Source organism: Lygodium microphyllum, chromosome 25 (assembly GCF_053477565.2).
Source record: "Lygodium microphyllum isolate KBCC chromosome 25, Lygodium_microphyllum_v1.1.10, whole genome shotgun sequence".
Lineage (NCBI taxonomy): Eukaryota > Viridiplantae > Streptophyta > Polypodiopsida > Schizaeales > Lygodiaceae > Lygodium > Lygodium microphyllum.
The window spans coordinates 134539757-134560439 of NC_141159.1; the positions used below are offsets into that span (position 1 = coordinate 134539757).

A 20683-nucleotide genomic window follows, 5' to 3' on the forward strand; every position below is an offset into this window, starting at 1 on the left:
GCATCGCACCCAAAGATGCGAAAGTGGGACACGGAAGGCTTCTTCCCAAAGAAAGCCTCATAAGGAGTCATGTCCTGTAAAGCCGAAGTCGGAGAGTGGTTGCGAATATGCACCGCTGTAGCCACCGCCTCACCCCAAAGGAAATGAGGAAGACTCCTATGCTCCAGCATAGATCGGGCCATCTCCACCATGGTCCGATTCGCACGCTCCACCACACCATTCTCGGATGGTGTGTTCGGATGGGAATACTCCACCCGAATACCATGATCCCTACAAAACTGAGAGAAAAGGTGAGAAGTGAACTCGCCACTGTGATCAGCTCGAACGCCACGAACTTTGGAAGTTGTTTGGGTCTCCACAAACACCTGCCACTCGCAGAAACGGGAGTACGCCTCGCTCTTGTACTCCAAGAAATAAGGCCACACATAACGACTAAAGTCGTCCACAATCAGCATCAAATACCTGGCCTTCCCAAGGGAGGCCGTGCCCATAGGTCCGCAAAGATCGGTGTGAACCAACTCAAGCGGAGAAGTAGCCCTCCTAGAGGCAACCTGAGGGTGAGGCTGCCTATGCTGCTTGCCCCGCAAGCAGCTAGGGCACAAAGTGTGAAGAGGAGGGAAATCTGGAAGTCCCTCCACCAGCTTCCTCCGAGAAGCCCGCCGAATAGAATCGAGGTTCACATGACCATACCGAGCATGCCAAAGCAGCCCAAGCTCATGGGAAGTCCTCGCAGCCAAGGCTGTGAGCGTATAAAGCCCACCCTCCTGTGTACCCGTCCAAAGGGCATCACCTGTAGACGCATCCTCCACTGTGACTGCATCCTGTGTAAAAATGACTCGGGTACCTAGCTGAGTAAGGCCATGCACAGACAATAGGTTAAAACCCAAATCAGGTACATAGAGAACTTTGGCGGAGGAAGACCGCCTGTCAGAAAACATAGGTAGAGTCCCCACGCCTTGAACAGGAACTGTAGAATTGTCACCAATGGTGACAGTGCCCCCTCGGGAATGAAGATCCTGAAGCCAATCCTGTCGGAAGGTCATATGTGAAGATGCTCCACTGTCCACGAGCCAAGGCTTCTCCAGAGTAGTAGAAGCTAGGGCTGTATCCTCCTCAACAAAGACATGCACAAACGCAAACTCTGTCGTGGCTGGGGCCGCCTTGGAGTCCTTCTCCTTGTGGTGAAGGGGTGTCCGTGAAAGAAAGGGATGATTAACTATACTCAGCATGCCCAAACAGAAATGTAACTGTTTGATGATGAACTGTTGCAGAGTGCAGATGGAGAGACACGTCACTTGCTGAATGGCTGCAACTGGAAGCAGTTATCCCTTGAAACTGATGTCTCACCTTGAACCTTTGATCAGCAAAAAAGGTGCTGTCACGATATGGGGCAGACCTTAGATTTAATAATGCAGCTAAGGCTGCCACAAAAGTCACTTTTTAGCTGGGGAAGGGCTGAATGCTGGTGCACCAGCCAATGTGATCAGCTTTGACGACTCCTATTGGGAGAAATGGAGGTCCAAACTGCAATGCTCCCAGTCCACAGAAATTGTCCACTATTGGGCAAGCTTCAACGGTGAGGCTGGAGTTTATGTTGTGATACATTAGAAGCCCCATCCAGTTTGGATCCTTAGGATGTTAATATAGGAAAATGATAATGCACCTGATGTAAAGGTTCTTGCTTTAGCCTGCATGCAATTTCAAAATGCTGTTAAAGATAGCAACTCATTTGGCATTTCATGATGATTAAAGGGCAACAGTGATAGTGATACTGGCTTAGTGCATTTATCTGCGGTGCTGGAATTTCACTTTCTTTTCAGCCATGTTTGTTCATGTGTCTAGTCAATTTGTTACATATAAATTTCATTTTGTGGCTTATAAGTGGTATATCTGCAATCTACCCATGTAAGGCTGCTAGCCAGCAAGCAACCTAGCTGACATTTAGTTTCCTACTGATCTGCAGTATTCTCCATGTAAGGGGCTGGTTGGACAGTAAGCAACTGAGTCAATATAGGTGTAGTTCTGCTGATCCTGTTTACGTTTTCCCTGAACCCTCTGTTGACATGATCAATTTTCCTGACCTACCTTGCTCCCTGGTCCCATGCCATGGTTAGGGTTGGTCACAGGTGGTTTTTGGTGATTATAGATGAGATTGGAACAGCCAAGGCAATGTCTTGTATGCCTTATTGCATGAAAAAATCACTATTGTTATATCCTGCTAACTTCGTGGGCTATTTTGTTGTGTCATGTGGAAGCAAACAGCTCACAGACTTGATTTTTCTAGATTTTAGTGGGTAGTTTTGAAATCATGCAAGTCTGAACATGTAGCCCTGATCCAGATCAGGACACGATTGTCATGATCCATTCAGAGCCACATGCCTTTTACAAGTGAAAACATGTTAGGACAGTAAGTTAGTTGCCAGAGCTCAGATTAACCATACTGTTGGAAATAATCTGGTGTTTTCTCATCCTTACAGTTCATCCCTGATGAGGAGTATTGGAAGAGAAGAGCTACGGTAAAATGGAAGTCTTGTGACTTTTCCTGCCATGGGCGGTCTTGGAAGCAACTCTACTTTGAGCGTAATCTAGCTGATGAGCTTGAAAGGTTAACAGCATAACATACTCTCTCATTTTGATGATAAATGAGTGATATGCTCTGTCTACAATATTCATTTACATGCATGCTCTTTGTGCTAACTGGCATCTGACATGATTGATTATTCCATGCTCTTCAAACCCATCGGTTTCTTAAGTGTTGCATGTTTCCATAATCTAAAAAGAGATGTCTGGATTGGAAAAGAAAAGTGATTATAACCTTTAGTGTCTTCACACACCTAAATTAGAGGAGGGCTTGTTGTGGTGTATTTATTAGACACAGCAGTTGGGAGGAATTCAATTCTTTTTAGGGGCAGCTGGAGGTGAAGGAAAGTATGACCACTTTCTATACAAAGGTTTAAGAAGGTTTAAGGACTTTCCTGCCAAAGGTCCAAGAAGGTACAGGCAGCCTTTTCATGCATTTTCTGTGCTTTCTGGCTCCCTGTTCTTTTTGAAAACCTTGGAAATGGGGACTCATGTCTCTTGTGCTTTCTGCCTTGCTGTTCTCTTTAGAAATCTGGGAAACAGGAATTGACCCTCAAGTGTAAATGTGTGTTCATATGTCAATGTGCTTGGGAGAGATCTTATAGCTATGCTCCTTGCAGCTCCAAGTTTTTATTTGACCATTTCCTATGTTGTCTCAATGCTGTTGAAAGTCAGAGGGGTCCTCCTTTCAACATCCAGTCAAAATTGCTGAAGGTCTGCAGCGATGTTTTGTTGTATTTGTGATTGTCTATACACTAATATCAATACCGATTCATCCAGACAATTTAGAACTCTGTGGAGAGTAGGCTTATGCTTTTAAAACACATCAATTAAATAATTACAACCATGATGATCGGTGCCTTATCTAATGTGTAAACATACACTTAATAGAATTTTATTTTCTTGGAAGGAAAAAGACTTTAGAAATTTGTGTCTTAAAAACTTCAATGGTACAGCTTTGATCCTACTTTAGGAGATGGAACCAAGTTGATAAAGCTTATGGAGTTAAGTGAGCCATATGTACACAATCTGCGTATCTGTCAGCTTCCCTCACATTTAGCAGCATCAGTCCTTTTTGGTGGCCTAGGCAGGTATGCTTCTTCATATTGAATTTTCTTTTGTGTACGTACTGTGTGGATGGTGGTCTCCTTATCAAGACAATAAATTTATAGACTGATATTTTGAAATGTCAGAAGCTTTATCACCTCATTAAAGATTCTCAGATCAGCTATTTTAATATTGGGAAGCTAGTTTTTGTTTTTTTTGGTTGGTGGGGTGGGAGGTGTCAATAAATTGAATTGTGCTTGTACAACTACTATAAGATTAGTGCTTCCTCAAAGCTATCTTCTATTTGCAGCTTCTTTATTGGACATTCCCAAGTATTGTATGAAAGCTTTGTTTAGTAAGTGTTTCAAAGAGGCAAATCTTCCTGCTTGTTAGCTTAATTGGCTTTCTGCAAAATATTTGTGATGTCTGCAAAACATGCTTTTTACTAGATTGTATTAGGTTGAGAGTATCAAGAAGCTAAACCTTTTTCAAGAGTGTGGATGATACCTTCTCCCTTTTCAGGGACAAGTCTGATGCTGGACCCCTAATTTTACTTGTCACTTCAAATAGGAACCTGGCTTCATTGAAGTTGGAGTATGGATGGAGAAATGCTCGGATGCTCTATGATCCTGCTAAGTTTGGGATGAAAATTTCTGATTGCCTTTCATTTTCTTCTTCTCTTTGTCTTGCTACAAGCTTGACTGATCTGGATCTATCATGCAATCTTCTTGACGATGAGAAGGTGACACTGAATTTCCGTATTAAACTAAGGTGTGTTTTTACCTATTTGAATTGTAAGTAACAATTGCCAATTATTTTGCCATCCAAACTGCATTTACAGGTAAAAATATTGCTCAAAGGAATGTCGATGAACCCAACCCTGGTAAAACTGAATTTATCCCACAATCGGATAGCAGATGCAGGTGTTGTTGAGCTCTCACTATACTTACAATGTGACAAGTGTGTTCTTGGAGGCTTAAACCTTGGTGACAATAGTTTTTCAGCAGAAGGTAAAACTTTTAGAGTAGTTGGAGTATGGCAAGTGTAATCTTGGAGGTTTAAGCCAAGATGACAATGGTTTTTTGGCATATGTTAAAACTCAATGATGTCTTTGCAATTTCTATTTTAAATAGTCAATGCTTTGATGTTGAGCTTGGTCTGATAATTAGCTTATTGTCAAGATGCATGTGACTTTTCTAGCATGTGGCATGAACTTGAGCACTCAAGTGTTACTGTCCAATGAAGCTGCAGTTCAGTGCATATAGATTGGCAAGTTGGATATAAAGAATTGCCTGTACTAGATGGTTAGGCTAAGTGACTCTAAATGCCAGGTCTATGCTTATAGCAGCCACATCTAGTCATTGTGAGATCTAACAAACTCATATTATGTTTCTTAGATGTAAACTTGCCTTGGTCTTCTCAAATTTCTTGCAACATATTTTGAACAGCTGTGCGCTGTTAAGCCACCAAAAAAATATACCAAAATCAATTCTTGTTTGTTAGCCAATTTTATTTGCCTTTTATGCAACTCCAAAAAGCAACCCTAAAAATGTTTTTGTTGGGTTTTCATTCCACCCAACTCTATTTAAAGGGATCCAAGGGGAGCCACTCGTTATCCCTTCATGCCAAGTTATCACACTTCCATTGCCACCAATCTTGTCGGCGTCTATCGCAATCACTCACCCTCATCATCCAAGCTTGCCATTGATCATAGGCATTGCTGTTTGCTATGGGCATGATCATCCCTTGTGGAGATCACTAGGATTTGCAAAAGAAAACACAAGGTGCATGAATATGACTGAAACACAACATACACAGAGAAGAATGCAAAACATAAAAGTGAAAAATAAAGATGAAACTGAAGGAATGGTGAATACTAAATAATGAATGCAGGAATGTACACAATGTTCAAAGGAAAAGCAATCCAACAGCTGATGGGTCTCTTGGGAGTGGGTTGAGGGGGAAGTGTCAATATTGTTATCCTTTGTGGTGATGGGTCTTGATCACAGTAACCATCGTATTGAAGCAAAAATGATAAGGATCCAGTAGATTGGAATTGAGAGTGATGCAATGCAATAGCTGCGGGTTGGTCAATGCCGTAAGTTGGAAACATAACTCTAGTAGGACTTTGAGGCTTGATAAGGTAGATGTATTGAAACCAGCCTTCCTCTTTGAATAGGGTGATAAAACCTGATTAAGCACATAATTACAACAATTAATAACTGAGCATAAATTTAAATGCAAACATTACCTTAACAATCTTGGACAATAGACACTTGGTTAGCTCCAAAACTGGTGCCCTATTGTCGGAGGGGTTTTTGTCGAAAGGTCGAATCCACTGGGGATCAGAAGTAGAAGGAAGTAGAGATAGGAGATGGAAGAGAAGATAGAGAATACCCAAGTGGTAAACACAACAAAAACAAATCACAATGAATTGAAACAATATGTATTGAAAGAACCTGGAATCTTTGCTCTACTTAGAAGCAATCTCCAGGCATTAGTTCTCCTGGAGCTCCTTCGTAGACCAAAAACGTGGATCAGAAAAATCAGCTCTTTCTCTGCTGCCCGGAACCCAAATCCGATGGCTCCGTTGGCTCCGAAAGGGGGGTAAAATCGCAGGACACTTGATCACGGATTTCCGAGATCACTCCTTCTTTCAGTTCAATCTGCAGTTTTCACCCTGTTTACAGCGATCGCGACGCGCGCGATTTCATCAATCTGTCCTTCTTGTGAAAATTTCCTAACTGGCTGAAAAAGCAACTAGCTTTTTGCATGCCATCCTAATCTAGAAGCTTTTTCTAACTTTTTCGGATTTTTATAATTAATAATAAAAAAAATAGACTAAAATTATCCAAAAATCTAGTATTTTTGGATAATTCATGCAACTCGCACTAGTACTAATGGCTCAGATCACATTGACTCTCTAGATCAATAGAGAAGTCGGATGATGATGCATTCCATACATTTTCACACTATGTCCTCATAACATCATGACATCCACCCCCTCTGAACCTGCACATCCTTCGGTATGTGCCAAAATCCTAGTTGTCACCGGATTCTGAGTCCTCCTCATCCTCTGCAACCATATTCTTTACTTCTTCATCTTCCATATCTTCCTGGCTAGCCCCTGTATCATGGCTACTATTTTCTTCGAATTCTGGCAACTCATAAGCAATAGATTCCCGCCTTTTTAATAATTTGATTCTTTTCGCTGCTACCGGAAGTTTTATGGCTGTCCCATCCAGCTCATTTAATGCATAAGTAGCATTATCAAACACCTGTCTTACCACATAGGGTCCAAACCATCTCTTGGAAACTTTACGCATGAGACTATGTTGGCTATCTAAACTGCTATCATAAATTAATATTCAATCCCCATCTTGTATGATTCTTGGTCTCAGTCTATGTCTTTTGTCAAACCATTTCTTGTTTTGTATCCTTGCTGTCCTTAACTTTATAGTTGCTACCTCTATGTCTTCTAACTTTCTTTCCAACTGTCTAATGCGTAAGGCCAAAAACTCCTCTCGATTCAACTCCTCCTCCCAAGGTAACACACTCCATGTGACAGTCATCTCTTCTATCGGCATGATAGGTTTTTGACCATACATAAATTCTGCAGGCATATATCCTGTAACAGCACTATGAGTTGTTCTGTCAGCCCACAAAGCATAAGGGAGCAATCGTGGCCACTTTTTTATCTTCTCTCCACATGCTTTTGCCAATGCCTTCACAATAGGTGGATGACCTCTTTCACTTTTGCCATTTTCTTCAGGGTTATAGGCTGAAGTTAAAGCAAGCTTTATCCCCAACCGTGCAAAGAAATCATGAGCTTCATTTGCATCCAACTCACTCCTATCTGCTGTAATTTTTCCCACACAGCCATATCGACAAAAGATCTCTTCTAAGAGAAAAGTACATACGGCATTTGTCGTCTTAATACGTAGAGCTCTTCCTTCCACTTGATTAGTCAAGTCTTTAGGAGCAAGCACAAGATATCTCATTTGCCAAAGACTTGTAGGCATTGTGACCAAATCTACCACCCACTTAAAATGAAGAGACAATGGATATGTGGGTTGCAATCCATCCCGATGTCTCACAGTTGAATACATTTGACATGTCGTACATGTTTCCACAAAGTGAGCAACATCCTTATACATACCCTGCCACCAATATCTTTCTTTGATCTTTGTAAAAGTACCCCAAACACCTCTATGACCAGCCCACAAACTTTCATGAAATTCTTGCATTACTTTTACTTGTGAAGCTCTGTCACCCAAAACTCGCAATGGCATACCCTATTTCTTTTTAGCATGTTTCCATAAGTATCCATCTTTTAAGGCCTTTGATGATAGCATAAACTTCCCTTAACATGGTGTCGGTGCATTTGGTGTCAAGAGTCCACCACGGGGGTAGGAGATAGTAGGGTGAAGGTAGATTCAGGGAGAGGAGTAGACAGAAGAGAAGGGGTTGGAAGAAATTGAAGACGTAGAAGAATACTCCCAAAAAGAATTAGAAAATGTAGAAGAATACTAATAGGGATAAAGCCTGTCAGTTTATTCCTGCATTATGAGAAGATAAAACTCTAATAGACAAAAACGTATATAAAATAATACCTTCCTCTATGTTGCTCAGATCGCTAATCTCATGCTTCCATTGGCTCCGAAAGGGGGGTAAATTACTAATACACCTGGCTAGAATTCTTCCAGATCACTCCTCCTTCATCTCCCCTTTCGGAGTGCTATTCATTGCCTGAAAACAGCGATTGCATGTCATGCGATTTCGTCAATCTCTCTTTTTACATAAAATCCTCTGAAATTGGGTGAAAGCTACATACTTTCTTTTACATGTCATCCTAATCTAGAAGTTTTCTATAGTTTTATGGATTTTTACAAGAGATAATATCTAGAATATCAAAAATTGGCTAAAACTTGTATAAAAATCTAATATTTTTGAACCATGGACACTAATACTAATGTCTAAAATTGCATTGGCCCAACAACGGGTTTGAAGTAAAGATGGAAAAAGAGTTGTGCAGTTAATGATAGTCATTGTGAATCAACCAAGAAACAAAGATACATTGCGGGATTCCCCTCTCCCCCCCTCTCCCCAAGCTATTGCCTCTTGGCAGTGATGCTTTTTCTTCAGGATTTATTGGTCTTACAGCTGAGAGTTCTGTTTGTTTTCATAAGGTTATAGAGTTGCCTAGAGCTTCTAGGTAGTATGTATGCAAGAAAGAGAAAGAGTTGAGAAAAGTAGGTTTATTGTTGGATGATGAGTGCATTGATGGGTTGTATGATGGGCTGTCTTGTGACGGATACTATTATGCAGATTGAAGATATGCCGAAAATTGAGGTGCAAAGTGGTTCCAGTTTTGTGTAGGTTCATTCCTTGGATATGTATCATGAGATTGTTGATTTTATGCAGCAAACAGGGTTGGATGCCGAGTCTTTTCAGCAAAAAGAGTCATTGGTGATGTATTTCAGCAAACTAAAAAGAGGGCTGAATTATTTCAGTCAATAGGGTTGCAGGGGGACTGTTATTTTAGCCAAAAGAGTCTGATGCTGATTTCATATCAGCATACAGAGTTTGGGGCTGTTTGTATGCAATCCAAAGAGAAGAGGGCTGATTTAGATTAGCCAACAGAGTTGAGTATTGTTCATTTGCAGTAAGAGTTGGGTTTACTAGGGGAAAAGATTGAAGCTAGGGTTCAAATCAAGCACAAAACGGTTGACAAGAAAGTGTCTACTAATGATGCGATGATGAAGTGCGTAGATGCTATCATGTAAGGGAGGAAAGATGCTAGCATTCAGTTGTGCTCATGGTCAGTTCAACAATGGTTTATGTAGGGAAAGCTGTAGAGTACAAGATGTTGCAGTGGATTTTGGATTACCATTTGCTCCTGGAGGGCTTAATAAGTTCGTGAATTTGGTTGCAGAGGATTATATGATAGTTGGATGTCGTAAGCTATCAGTGCCTTATGATCTGCGTGGAAGTGTTTGGGATTGCTATGTGTTTTTGAGGATGCTTGTGATTTGGGTTTATGATCGTGGCAAGAGAATGATTATGCGTATGCTCCTTTGGGTGAATATTAATGTTTGATCCTGGTGGGGTATATAGTGTGGCACATCCAAAGGATGTGTAGATTTGGAGGGGTTGGATGTCGTGTGCTTAAATTATTCAAAGAAGGAAAAACAAGAAAAAGACATCCATAAACATATTTCAGATATATACCTATGGGATCCTTACTCATGATTTTGACAGATTTTCTAGGTTTAGAATTGGCCTTCAAAATAGTTTGAATATTCATTATTGAGTTATATTAACTTAATATCAATTTTGGGTGGATAAAAATACATGCAATGAGTTACCTTGAGTGCTACAAGGCATTTAGACCTAAAAATACAAAAAAGCAACGTGTTTTACGAAAAATGACTCTTTGACTATTTTGAGACTATTTTCATAATTCTCCCTACATAGGCTTGTAGAGCAGGTCTGTTCTTATCCATTTGAGTACCGGAGTGTGTGTATTTTGGATTCATATATAAAAATTAGAGCAGAATCAAGTGGCAGAAGAATTTAGGACAGGATTGCACTCCTCAGGGCTTTGATATAGGGTTTTTGGCTTCTATCAAAAGAGTGTTTATAATTAAAGAGGGTGTCCAAAGTGTACAAACTCTTTTACAGAGATTAATATGCAGAGTATTTTTTTGGTTCTCTTGATTCTTTCTTCCATCTTGTCTATTTTTCTAAACCTTTGTGGTTTGTGGCTTAACACATATCCCCCTTGACATCACTATTTTTATCATCATTTTATCTTGAGGACAATGTATAATTCCCTTGCTGAATTTACCATTGCTAATGTCATCCTTTTTATCACAACAAAGGGATGTAATATGACTTTTTCTTCCACAATAATAACAAATAATATGAGAATTACTAGAATCTTTGTTCTGCCAACCTTTAATTCTTCTACAGTTACATGATCACTTAGCTATGGTTCCTTTCTTCACCTAAAACAAACCCATAGGCATCTTTTTCAATAAGGAAGCTCGTTACACATAACTCTATGATGGGTGGTGGTTCTTGTTTAGCTTCTCAATAATAAGATTTCCATAGTTCTTAGCCATTATAACAAAACCGAGTATCAAATAGCAAAAAAATCTACTGTAATCTTTCATAGGATATGCTCAATGATAAACCATGTAGCCCTTTTCACTGATAGCTCAACAATACATATGATCTACAACCTGTTTCTAGATGACACTTGTGTTCATAATCAATGTTCTTATGATGCACGTGTTGAGCTTGCTATCTCAACAAGAGATTGATATTAGTGGATCTAGCCTTACTAAGGCTTTTATAGGTTTAGGAGGAGGCAACAAGAAGGACAAGAGGACCAAGAACAAGACGAAGAAGCAAGTTACACATTCTGAGTCTTCCTCAAGCTCTAACACAAATGCAGAGAAGCCTAAATGTCCACACTATGGGAAGGATACCCATCTCGAGAAGTGTTGGAAGAAATATCCTCACCTTTGTTTCGGAGTGACGGATGGAGCTAAAGCATTAAAGTCCTCCTCTACTTCTTTACTAGCTACAGCACAAGAGTCTGTGTTCCTTCACATCCTTGAGATGGAGGAGCCTTCTTTGGTGGCTATCTCGTCTTTTGAGAGACCTTGGCTTATTGACAATGGTGCTTCAAGTCTATGATTCCTTGAGGAGGTTTATTGCAAGATCTTCGTCAATTAGAGGATATAATCATGTCATTTTTTGTGACATTTGTTCAGTGCCTATTAGTGGTGTTGGTAGTTTGCCGCTATGACCTAACTACCTATTGAGCTTTGTTTCCAAAGTCCTATGTGTTCCAGCCTTGGGCTTCCCACTCCTCTTAGTTCATGGCCTTACTAGACTCAGTACCCAGATTATCATTGAGCACACCATCTTTATTGAGGAGTCTTCTTCAGGAGCTATTTTAGTGACAACTTGGTAGGAGAGAGGACTTTACAGGGTCCATTCCCCTTTCATCGTACAAGGTCCTTTGAGGCATGTTTCCATAGTCACACCCATTCTTGATCATACATTATCTATCCACAAGTTCCATCCAATCCTTCATCATCTCCTTTGGTGGTTCCCCCATTTCTTTGCGAGTAGGATAATATCAGTGATGTGATTGTGGATTCCTTGGTCCCTTATATTTTAGAGGGGGATTCCTAGGATTGTGAGAAGCTTTTTCATTGATGGACTTCATCACCATTGTCACTTCTTTTGCTACCCTTGGATCCATTCCATCTTCTTTAGCCTTTAGCCACATCCAAGATTTGAGAGGGGGTGTTAGGAGTTACATGTGTCTTTCTCAGTATCTCTTGCTGGAAATTAGGAGCTATGACACTCAGTGTGTCATGTGTTTTAATGGAGGAGGTAGATTTTTTAAGATTGTGCATTTTTTTTCAGTTGGTCTTAGGTGTATTTATACTAGCTAGTTATTTTCCAGCATATGCATTCTTTTTTACTGGGTCTACATTGCGTTCATAGTGGCCAGGATGGGGCAACAATATTTTCTTGATTATTTTATAAGGTTGACCAACTTTTTGGATATATTTTGGCAGCAATTGGCTAGTTTTCAGCCCATGGCCTATTTATTGTTGTTTTTGTGAAGAAATGCTCTAAATGCAGAAATCACAAAACCAATCATACAACAAAGCATAGATTGGTAAACACAAAACACAAATATGGCTAGGGTTAGGGTTAGGGTAACTTAGAGACAATGAACACATGAATAATACAATGAATGAATATTGAATATACAATACTCATATAGTAAACACACTATGCAGTGAATACTGAACCTTGAACTCTCGTATCTTTGGGATCAAGGTGGAGGTTATGAGCTTAAGAGTGTGTCGTACTCTGAATGGATCGTGACAAACGCAACCATGTGGCGAGCACAACCAACAAAAGAAATGATGTTAACCGAGCTGTAGGTGTGAAGGTTTCTTCATAGTTAATACAGTGCTTTTGCCTGCACCTTGCACTACAAGGCGAGCCTTCTATTTGTCTAAAGTACCATTAGCCTTTAGTTTGGTCCTAAAAATCCACTTCATCCTAATGACCAGTTTGTGATGAGGACGATTTACCAATGTATAAGTCCCATTTCAATCGATACTATCTAGTTTCTTTCCCATGGCCTCATGTCAGAAAGGGTCCAGGAGAGCCTCTTGCCAACAATCCGGCTCAAAATTTGCAATGCAATTAGCTGTAAACAGCAATGTGTATGAAGCTTGATGAGGAGTGAGCTGAGTGGACCTTCTAGGACCCTCCAAAGTGTATCCAATGGAAGGATCCCCAAATCTCGTATGGTTTGTTAATACTAGTGAGGTAACGGGTCTTGCGGAGGACGCTTGGGAGCTGAACTATCTGCAGGAAGGTTAGGAGTGGGTAGTAGACCCGGCTCAGTATGCACAATATCAAATGATATGAGCGGAGGTGAGGACAAAGAGTCCAACGCAAAGGACTGCACTATTTCCCTCCCATCAAAGATGACGTCTCTCCTAATTAGCACCTTGTTCGTGCAAGGATTGAGAAAACAATAGGCTTTTGCTTCGGAAGTAGAGCCCACAAAGTTCAAGAGATTTGCTCGAGGGGTGAGCTTTTCTATCTTATCATCAAGAATGTGTATAAACACGACTATCAAAAACTCTAAAAGTGAGAAATAACAGGCTGAGAGCTAAAAAATGTATCGTATAGTCTTTTGAGGAACTACCATAGTTAGACATTGGTTAAGGATATACACTGAAGTCTTAATAACCTCAACCCAAAGGCGCTCAAGGACCTCTGCTATGAACAACATAGAGTATGCCATTTTCATGACTATCCGGTTTCTACGCTTTATGACTTCATTTTGTGTAGGGGAGTTGGTAGTGGGGAGTTGGCGTGCAGTGCCCTGCTCTTGTAGAAACTTAAAAAAGTCGTGGGAGGTAAATTCGCCACTAGAATCACTCCTCATAGTACCCACACGACAACTAGTTTAGTTATGGACCAATACCCAAGTACTGAAATAAGTGAAAGCATAGGACTTGTGCTTTAGGAAGTACACCTACATGTAACTAGAAAAATCATCCACTATAAAAGGAAAGTACAATGCGCCATTAAAGGCAGCACTGGATATGGAACTGCAAAGATCTACATGAATGAGCCTAAGGGGTTTAGTAGCATGAGTGTTTGACTGCTGAGGAAAGGATGTACGATGTTGCTTACCTGGTTGACATGCTTTATAGATCTCTTGAGATAGTTTTAGGTGTGGAAGGCCCCCAACCATCTCGTGTGACAGGATAGCTCATAAAGAGAGTCGTAGCCAAGATGTCCTAAGTGAAAATACCAAAGACGCTTAAATTCCATGGGCTTACATCTAGTGACTACGGCTTGGAAGCGATGGAACTCCGAATCAACGGCAGTTGGCTCAGTAAGAAGAAAGTGTATCATGTGATAAAGGCCATTAGGCTATACCTTGATGCAAGCAATCATTAAACCAATTTGAGAGTCTAGAACCTCGATTGTGGTCATGGTGAAGAAACTTACTCGCCCCAACTAGCAAAGCTGCTGAATGGGCAACAAGTTCACCCCAAGTTAGGGGACATGATAGACATCATTTAGCAAAGTGAGATCTCGGCCCAGGTCAATGAAAAAACTGACACGATCTTGGGCTTGAATCTTGAACGAGGAGTTAATTTCCTACACAAACACTCGCAGCTGCAAGGGATTCGGAAATGAAAAGGTTTGCTATAGGAGTCATGTGATAGGTAGCTCCATTGTCCACAAGCCAAATAGGTGTTGAGGTGCTCGGTTATCACGAGTGGTCCTCTACAAACACCTCATCAAGAGGCAACTCGTATATGTGAATGAGACTCCCATCCAATTTCTCTAAAGAGACGATGTGAGCCTTTGCAGACCAATCAGACGAACCCTTTGGAGTTGAGTAGTTTGTCAACTGTGATGACTGACTGGTGGCAGTATGGATCTAGCCATGCCACTGCCCTTGCTAAGGGTTGTCATTGGGGTGCGGGGGTTTGATACTTGGATTTTGGCTGTGCGTCTCTTGCCTCAGATCGATACTTGTCAAAATGGCTAGGCTTTTGACAATGTTGACAATACCTATTCTTCTTAGATACATTTTGCGATTCAAGTTTAAGAGTAGATTGAGGGGTTTCTTGGGTTCACTAGCCTTGTTTTGATTTTGATTTTGATTTAAGTTTTTTTTTCTCTTGCCTTGTTACCCCCTTTGAGAAGATGCAACTAGAGTCCTCTCTATCGAGGTTGTGTTATGAAATTGGTTGAACATGTGTAATGCAACAACTGATACTCAAACTCATAAAATGTGGGAATTTCAGGCTATGAAATCACATGTTGCACAAAATGGAATATTTTCTTGACAGGTTAAGGAACAAGGTAACTTGATCCTTAGAGGACTTAGGAGCCCAAATGATTGAGAACTCAGCAAGGAGACACCGATACTCAGCCAACTTGAGTTTCAAGTCATCATTGTTTGTGATTTTGAAGTTTGGAGCTCATGATCCAAATTGATGTGACGGGTCCTATCTTGAGCCGCATAGTTGTTAGTCAAGTGTGCCCTATGCTTGGATGCTAGGTCGAAATGCTGGAGGTAAGAGTGAAACTCATGCAATAATCCCTCCATAAGCTCGACTATAAAGAAAGCATTACGAGCCTTCCATAAACGGACGACCTCTTATGGAACAAGTGCGGGATCAGGTTGGGGTTCCAACTCCTGTACTAAATCCCATAGGTTTTAGGAGTCCAAGACATGCCATTGAATTTAACCAAGTGGTGTAGTTTGACCTGTTGAAACGAGTCTTATCATTAGAAGCATACTTGGTGGACGAGGAGCTAGAACCATGAGGTATCTATGAAGATGGATAGGTGGGATAAGATGGTGGTGGTGTTGATGAATAATGAGGAGGGGGTACCAAAATAAACATAGGTTCACATGATAACATAGGTGGAGGTGGAGGCATTGAGACATGATAGCCTTGTCCAAATGTCGGTTGGGGCACAACATAATGACCGGATGGTCCACTACATAATGCCATAGAGGCGAATTGTGGTACCAAACAATCCACACTCTAGTATGTCTGGGATGCACTCCTAGAGGGATAACTTGAAAGTTTGTGTATGGGAGGTCGAGCCTCCATCATGGATACACTACTTGGAAATGCAAATGTAGAGGCCCTAGAGGCTGTGCCTAAATGTGCAGAACCCCTTAGTGTGGTGTGTGGTGGATAATGTGGTACACTTAATGGAAGAGGAAAGAAAGGTGTAGCGGAAGATGAGGAAGGGATGGGTGGGAGCCCAAATGGATTTGTGATGGATGTTGCTGTGAGAAACATGATAGGTTCCTTTTGTCCATTAGAAGATGCACCTACTCCAAATTGATCATGCGAAATAAAATCATTTGAAGGAAAAGAAAGGGATGGAATAGTTACAAGTTCTTCTTTCAGTTTCTTACCTAGTTTTGAGTTCATAAAGAAATACTTGTCTTTCTCATTACTTAGAAACCAAAGTTGCTTTGAAGAGTCCCTTCTTGATGAGCATCCCTTGATCCACCAAAAAATATAGAATTAGTTGATATAGAATTAGAAATAATAGAATTTATATGTGGCATTGGAGAAAAGTGTATTGTGGAAGTGATGTGTAATCCGAGCCAGGTTTCACTTGCGGATAGCCAGTCCCTAGTGGAGATTCTAAAGGTCTTGCAAGGTCATTAGTTCTGTGCACCAGATCTAAAGGAGAAAACTCAGGCTTACCTTCAAACTCATGTTGAGCCCTATGCATAAGGATGAGATCATACTTAGTGGCAGAAATCTGATATGGTTTGTGGACTCCATGGTAGTCCACAAGTAAATTGGGAGGCCCATTCTTGATTGTTTCTGTCCATATTTGGCTGTGGAGACTAGAGTGGTGTTGTGAATTTTTTCGAATTCATTTGACCCTTTTGTTGTTCCTGCTTTTGTGGATGAGCTTTCCGATCAGAGGCCAAGGTTTCTTAGAGACTACCTAGCTCTGATACCATGTGAAGAAATGCTCTAAACAAAGAAAACACAAAACCAATCGTATGACAAAGCATAGACTGATAAACATAGAACACAATTAGGATTAGGGTTAGGGTAACTCAGAGACAGTGAACACAATGAAAATAAAGTGAATGGATATTGAATATATAATGCTCATGCAACAAACATACTATGCAATGAATATTGAACCTTGAACTCTCGTATCTCTAGGATCAAGGCAGAGGTTACATGTTGTAGAGTGTGTCGTACTCCGAACGGATCTCGAATTGCAGCAAGGCAGTCTATGAGTGTTGAACACTAGAAAACATAGCCAAGGAAGGTTGGATCCACTTGATGCAAACGGTAGTGTGGGAGAGAGAAAGACTAAAAACGCAAGTACCTGAGGAGAGAGAAAAACTAGGCGGTAGTTGTTGGATACAAACACATCAAATAGAGGAGAGAGAAAGTCAAGGTGGCAGCCACAAACAGTAAATGCAGCTTAGGGAGGAGAGAGAATGCCAAGGTGGTAGCTCTAGACTGTAAACACAACGTCTAGACGGATATGTGCAGTTGGGCGACAGGCAAAATCAGCAGATCGTCAGTGAAGAGTAGTTGCTAGTAGTAGGAGAGCCTCTAGATGCACTCTCTAGCATGGATGAAGGAGATGGAGGCTGAAATTAGGTGCTACATGGTAGAATACGGTTGGGGGAAGCTCTTGACCATGATGTCCTCCGCGAACGGATGTGGGCAGCAGCGATATTTATAGAAAGTTTGGGGCACCCAAATTAGGGTTTTGCATGTGGGACATAGTAACTCTCTAGAATCACGTTAGTTGATTTCTTCATTAATTAAGCGTATCTTGGGGCTGTTTGAGTCAGGCTAATGCATTTTTAGCTTAATAGTTTCCCCCCACATGGCTGATCATTCACACATTTTCTATTGTAGATTTCAGCACTCTACGACATTTAGGGATTCTTGTTTATCTTCGGGTGCGACCTTCCATCATTGGCTTGATCCGGTGCCCTCACTAATGCCTTGGGCTGCGTACAAGGAACGATCAATCCTCTTTGTATTAAGCATGCTTTTGGAGTTCAGAGTAGATTTTCTTCTTCCATTCTCTTCTTTGCAAATTTTCTCTTCTCTTCTTTCTTTGTGTTCATGTTTCTCTTTTATTGTGCACTCTCAATGCAAGGTAGACTGAAGCCAATTGAAAAGTTGTGCCTAGGATGGGGACTACCCACATGACTTGTCCAAAGACCTCAGTCTCCTTCAATTCCTTCTTCATGGTTCAAATTATATGACATGTTCCTTGAAGAGCACCACATGCAAGGGGTATAATTGGGGATGCAATGGATAGTTGCATCAATGTCGGATCAAATATTGCTATTGCATGCATGTCTCTTAGAACCTCTTACTACTCGACCTATGTGTTGACTAGAAATTTGGGAAATGCTGCCACAAACGTCCTACAACTGAAGCCAAATGTAACCACAAACAACTGGGAAAACACCTTCGAATCTGGTAGGAACCAAACCAGTGTGAACAGGCTGGAGTGGACTGGTGCAAATGCACACTAATCTCCACTTAATGTGCATAGTATGAACATGATTCACACACAACAAAGAATGATGGACAAAGACAGTGATAGAGCTCCCAATGTCCTCGTCTTACTAAGATAGAGGCTCACAAGCAGGAGATGTACACAAGGGAAGACAATGTGAAACATATCTCCTAACACACTGACTTGTGGAATTGGTTGTGAGCATCAGCTATGGCCTATGAAGTTGAATGAGAGCATGCCTTCTTTTACCCTTATCCATGTGTTTGCTAGCCTTCTTCTTGCACTCCTTGGGTCATAGTCCTGTTTTCAAAAGATTAGCAACAAAAACCACTTCTTGAACATTACAAGGCCCTTCTCTAGACCATCAGCACCGTCTTTATAGCATGGATACTTTCAGAATAAGAAGAAAACAAAAGTGGATATCTCCCATGGGGCACAAAAATCATGATATTGTGCTTTTGGACATGAATGTTGTTGTGCCTCAGTATTAAGTGGTAACGGAGATATCATCAATGATCACCTTATCACATTTAGTTTCGATTTTATTCTTCCTCAATGCATATTATCAATGCAAACAAATTATTCACTTTTTTCCATCATTGTAAAGGTAGTTGAAGGCCACTGGTATTTAGCACAAAGGAGGTAGCTACTGCAAAGTCTCCTCAACGTTGCTGGTATGGCAGCGAAGAATACGAGATCTGTGGAGATATGCTAGGGTTTGCAAAAGACAACACAGAGTTATGACCACGATTGAAGCACTCAAACACCAACAGAAAGACAGAAAACTGAATGAATGAGAAGTACAGAATAACGAATGAATGTGTATAGAATGCTCAAGGGCAGAGTTGTCCAATAGCTGATGGCTTTCGAGGGAGCGGGCTGAGGGAGGTGTTAGAGTATGTCATCCACCGAAGATGGATCTCAACTCCATAAAAACCACCTGTTGGAGTTGGATTTGATGCAAGTTTGGGTTGGCAGCAAATACACAGCCTATAGGAGCATACTAGGAGGAGCAGGATGGTCCACCAAGAGCAAGGTGACAACAGTGGAGCCTGAACTTGTGCAAAATGCAATCACCCTCCAAGTGTAAATCAGTAGGGTGGCAGCTGGAGAAGGCAAAAGAGGTGCCAAAGATGTCAAGGAGACTGTGCACCGGATGCAGTGAGTGACCAGCAGCCATGCATCAGTTGAAGAAGCAGAAACGCAGGCTGAAAGTGGTTGAAGATGATGTTGAAACTGATTGATGACAGCAGCTAGGGCAAAATGCAGCCAGTACACGCCTCCAGAATGACAGATGACAGCTGAGGATGCCTACTGCAATAGCTGACAGCTGCCTAGAGACAAATGCAGTCCAATGGAGATGGAAAGGCAGCTGACGGATGTTCATAGCAGCAGCTTGAGAAGAGTGGGCAGCAGCAGGCGATGAGCTGGTAGCCATGTGATGATGAATACTAGATGTAAAGGAAGCAACTAGGGTAGAAGAGATGACAAGGGATGCAAGTGACCTAACACACTCTCTATTCGTGGAGATGGAACCAACCAAAAGTAGGGAGTTTGCTTATGGGACATTGAGACACAGCGAATGCATTCAAGTTTTGGGGTTGTTTGATGAGCTAATGAAGGTTTAATGTGTAATGCAGGTTTCTTATCTTAACAAGATCCTCTATGTTGCTTTAATGAGGCACTACTTGGTAAATAAAGTTTCCCTCTGCAAATCAGGTTATAATTAAATCAACTCCTGTTTTTGGTGAGGGTTTTCAAAGAGAGGATGGACATATTGCGAGTGATTTTGATGTAGGAAAGGATGTTTGCTTTCTGATGTGGGAAATGCAAAAAAGGAGAGTAGTAGATTGGTACATGGTTAGGCATTTAGGTATTCTCAACTTTGCTCATGTTAGTTACTCTTTACTACAGGTGCGAAGTATTTGGCTGAGGCTCTTAAGAGCAATGATGTTCTTATGTGCATTAATCTGGGATACAACAAATTAACTGATGCTGGAGGCAAAGTTATATTCGATGCTTTACAAACAAATACAGAACTACAGGTCTGTTTTTGAGACATACTTTATGTAATGTTAGAATAAAATGTGAGGTTCCAAATTGAACCCTGGCAACTGTTTTATCAAGGCAGGATTATAAAGCACATGAAACTCAACTCTAGTCTTTAGCCAACAATACCTGTAAACTCTTAAGTGTAGTTTTTCTGTTGCACTCCCAGATAGTTCATGTTCTTACAGGTCCAACTGATACTTGTTCATCATTGCTGAACCTCACAAGGATTTGTTCAGTTCAAGTTTTCTGATAAAAGAACTGCATTAAGGTAAAGTGATTTCTTGATTAGGTTTTGGATTGACAAGGGAAACCTTTGCTTCTTGTGGTGGTGTTAGGAGTGCATGTGGCTTTTCCCATTTAGGAGAGAACCTTTGCAGTCACTGTG

The 20683-nt window shown here is 41.0% G+C and overlaps 1 protein-coding gene across 4 annotated transcripts in view; it reads left to right on the forward strand.

Moving 5' to 3' along the window:
• LOC148014775 (uncharacterized) overlaps positions 1-20683 on the forward strand; it is a 42361-nt gene that overhangs the window by 18256 nt on the left and 3422 nt on the right. For 2 of the 4 annotated variants that reach the window (XM_087667098.1, XM_087667097.1), the window contains 5 exons: positions 2478-2605; positions 3537-3671; positions 4198-4369; positions 4469-4637; positions 20161-20291. In XM_087667098.1, coding sequence (XP_087523224.1) covers positions 2478-2605; positions 3537-3671; positions 4198-4369; positions 4469-4637; positions 20161-20291 — 735 coding nt within the window. The remainder of the gene's footprint in view (positions 1-2477; positions 2606-3536; positions 3672-4197; positions 4370-4468; positions 4638-20160; positions 20292-20683) is intronic. The other 2 variants (XM_087667099.1, XM_087667100.1) reach the window with 2 other exon arrangements.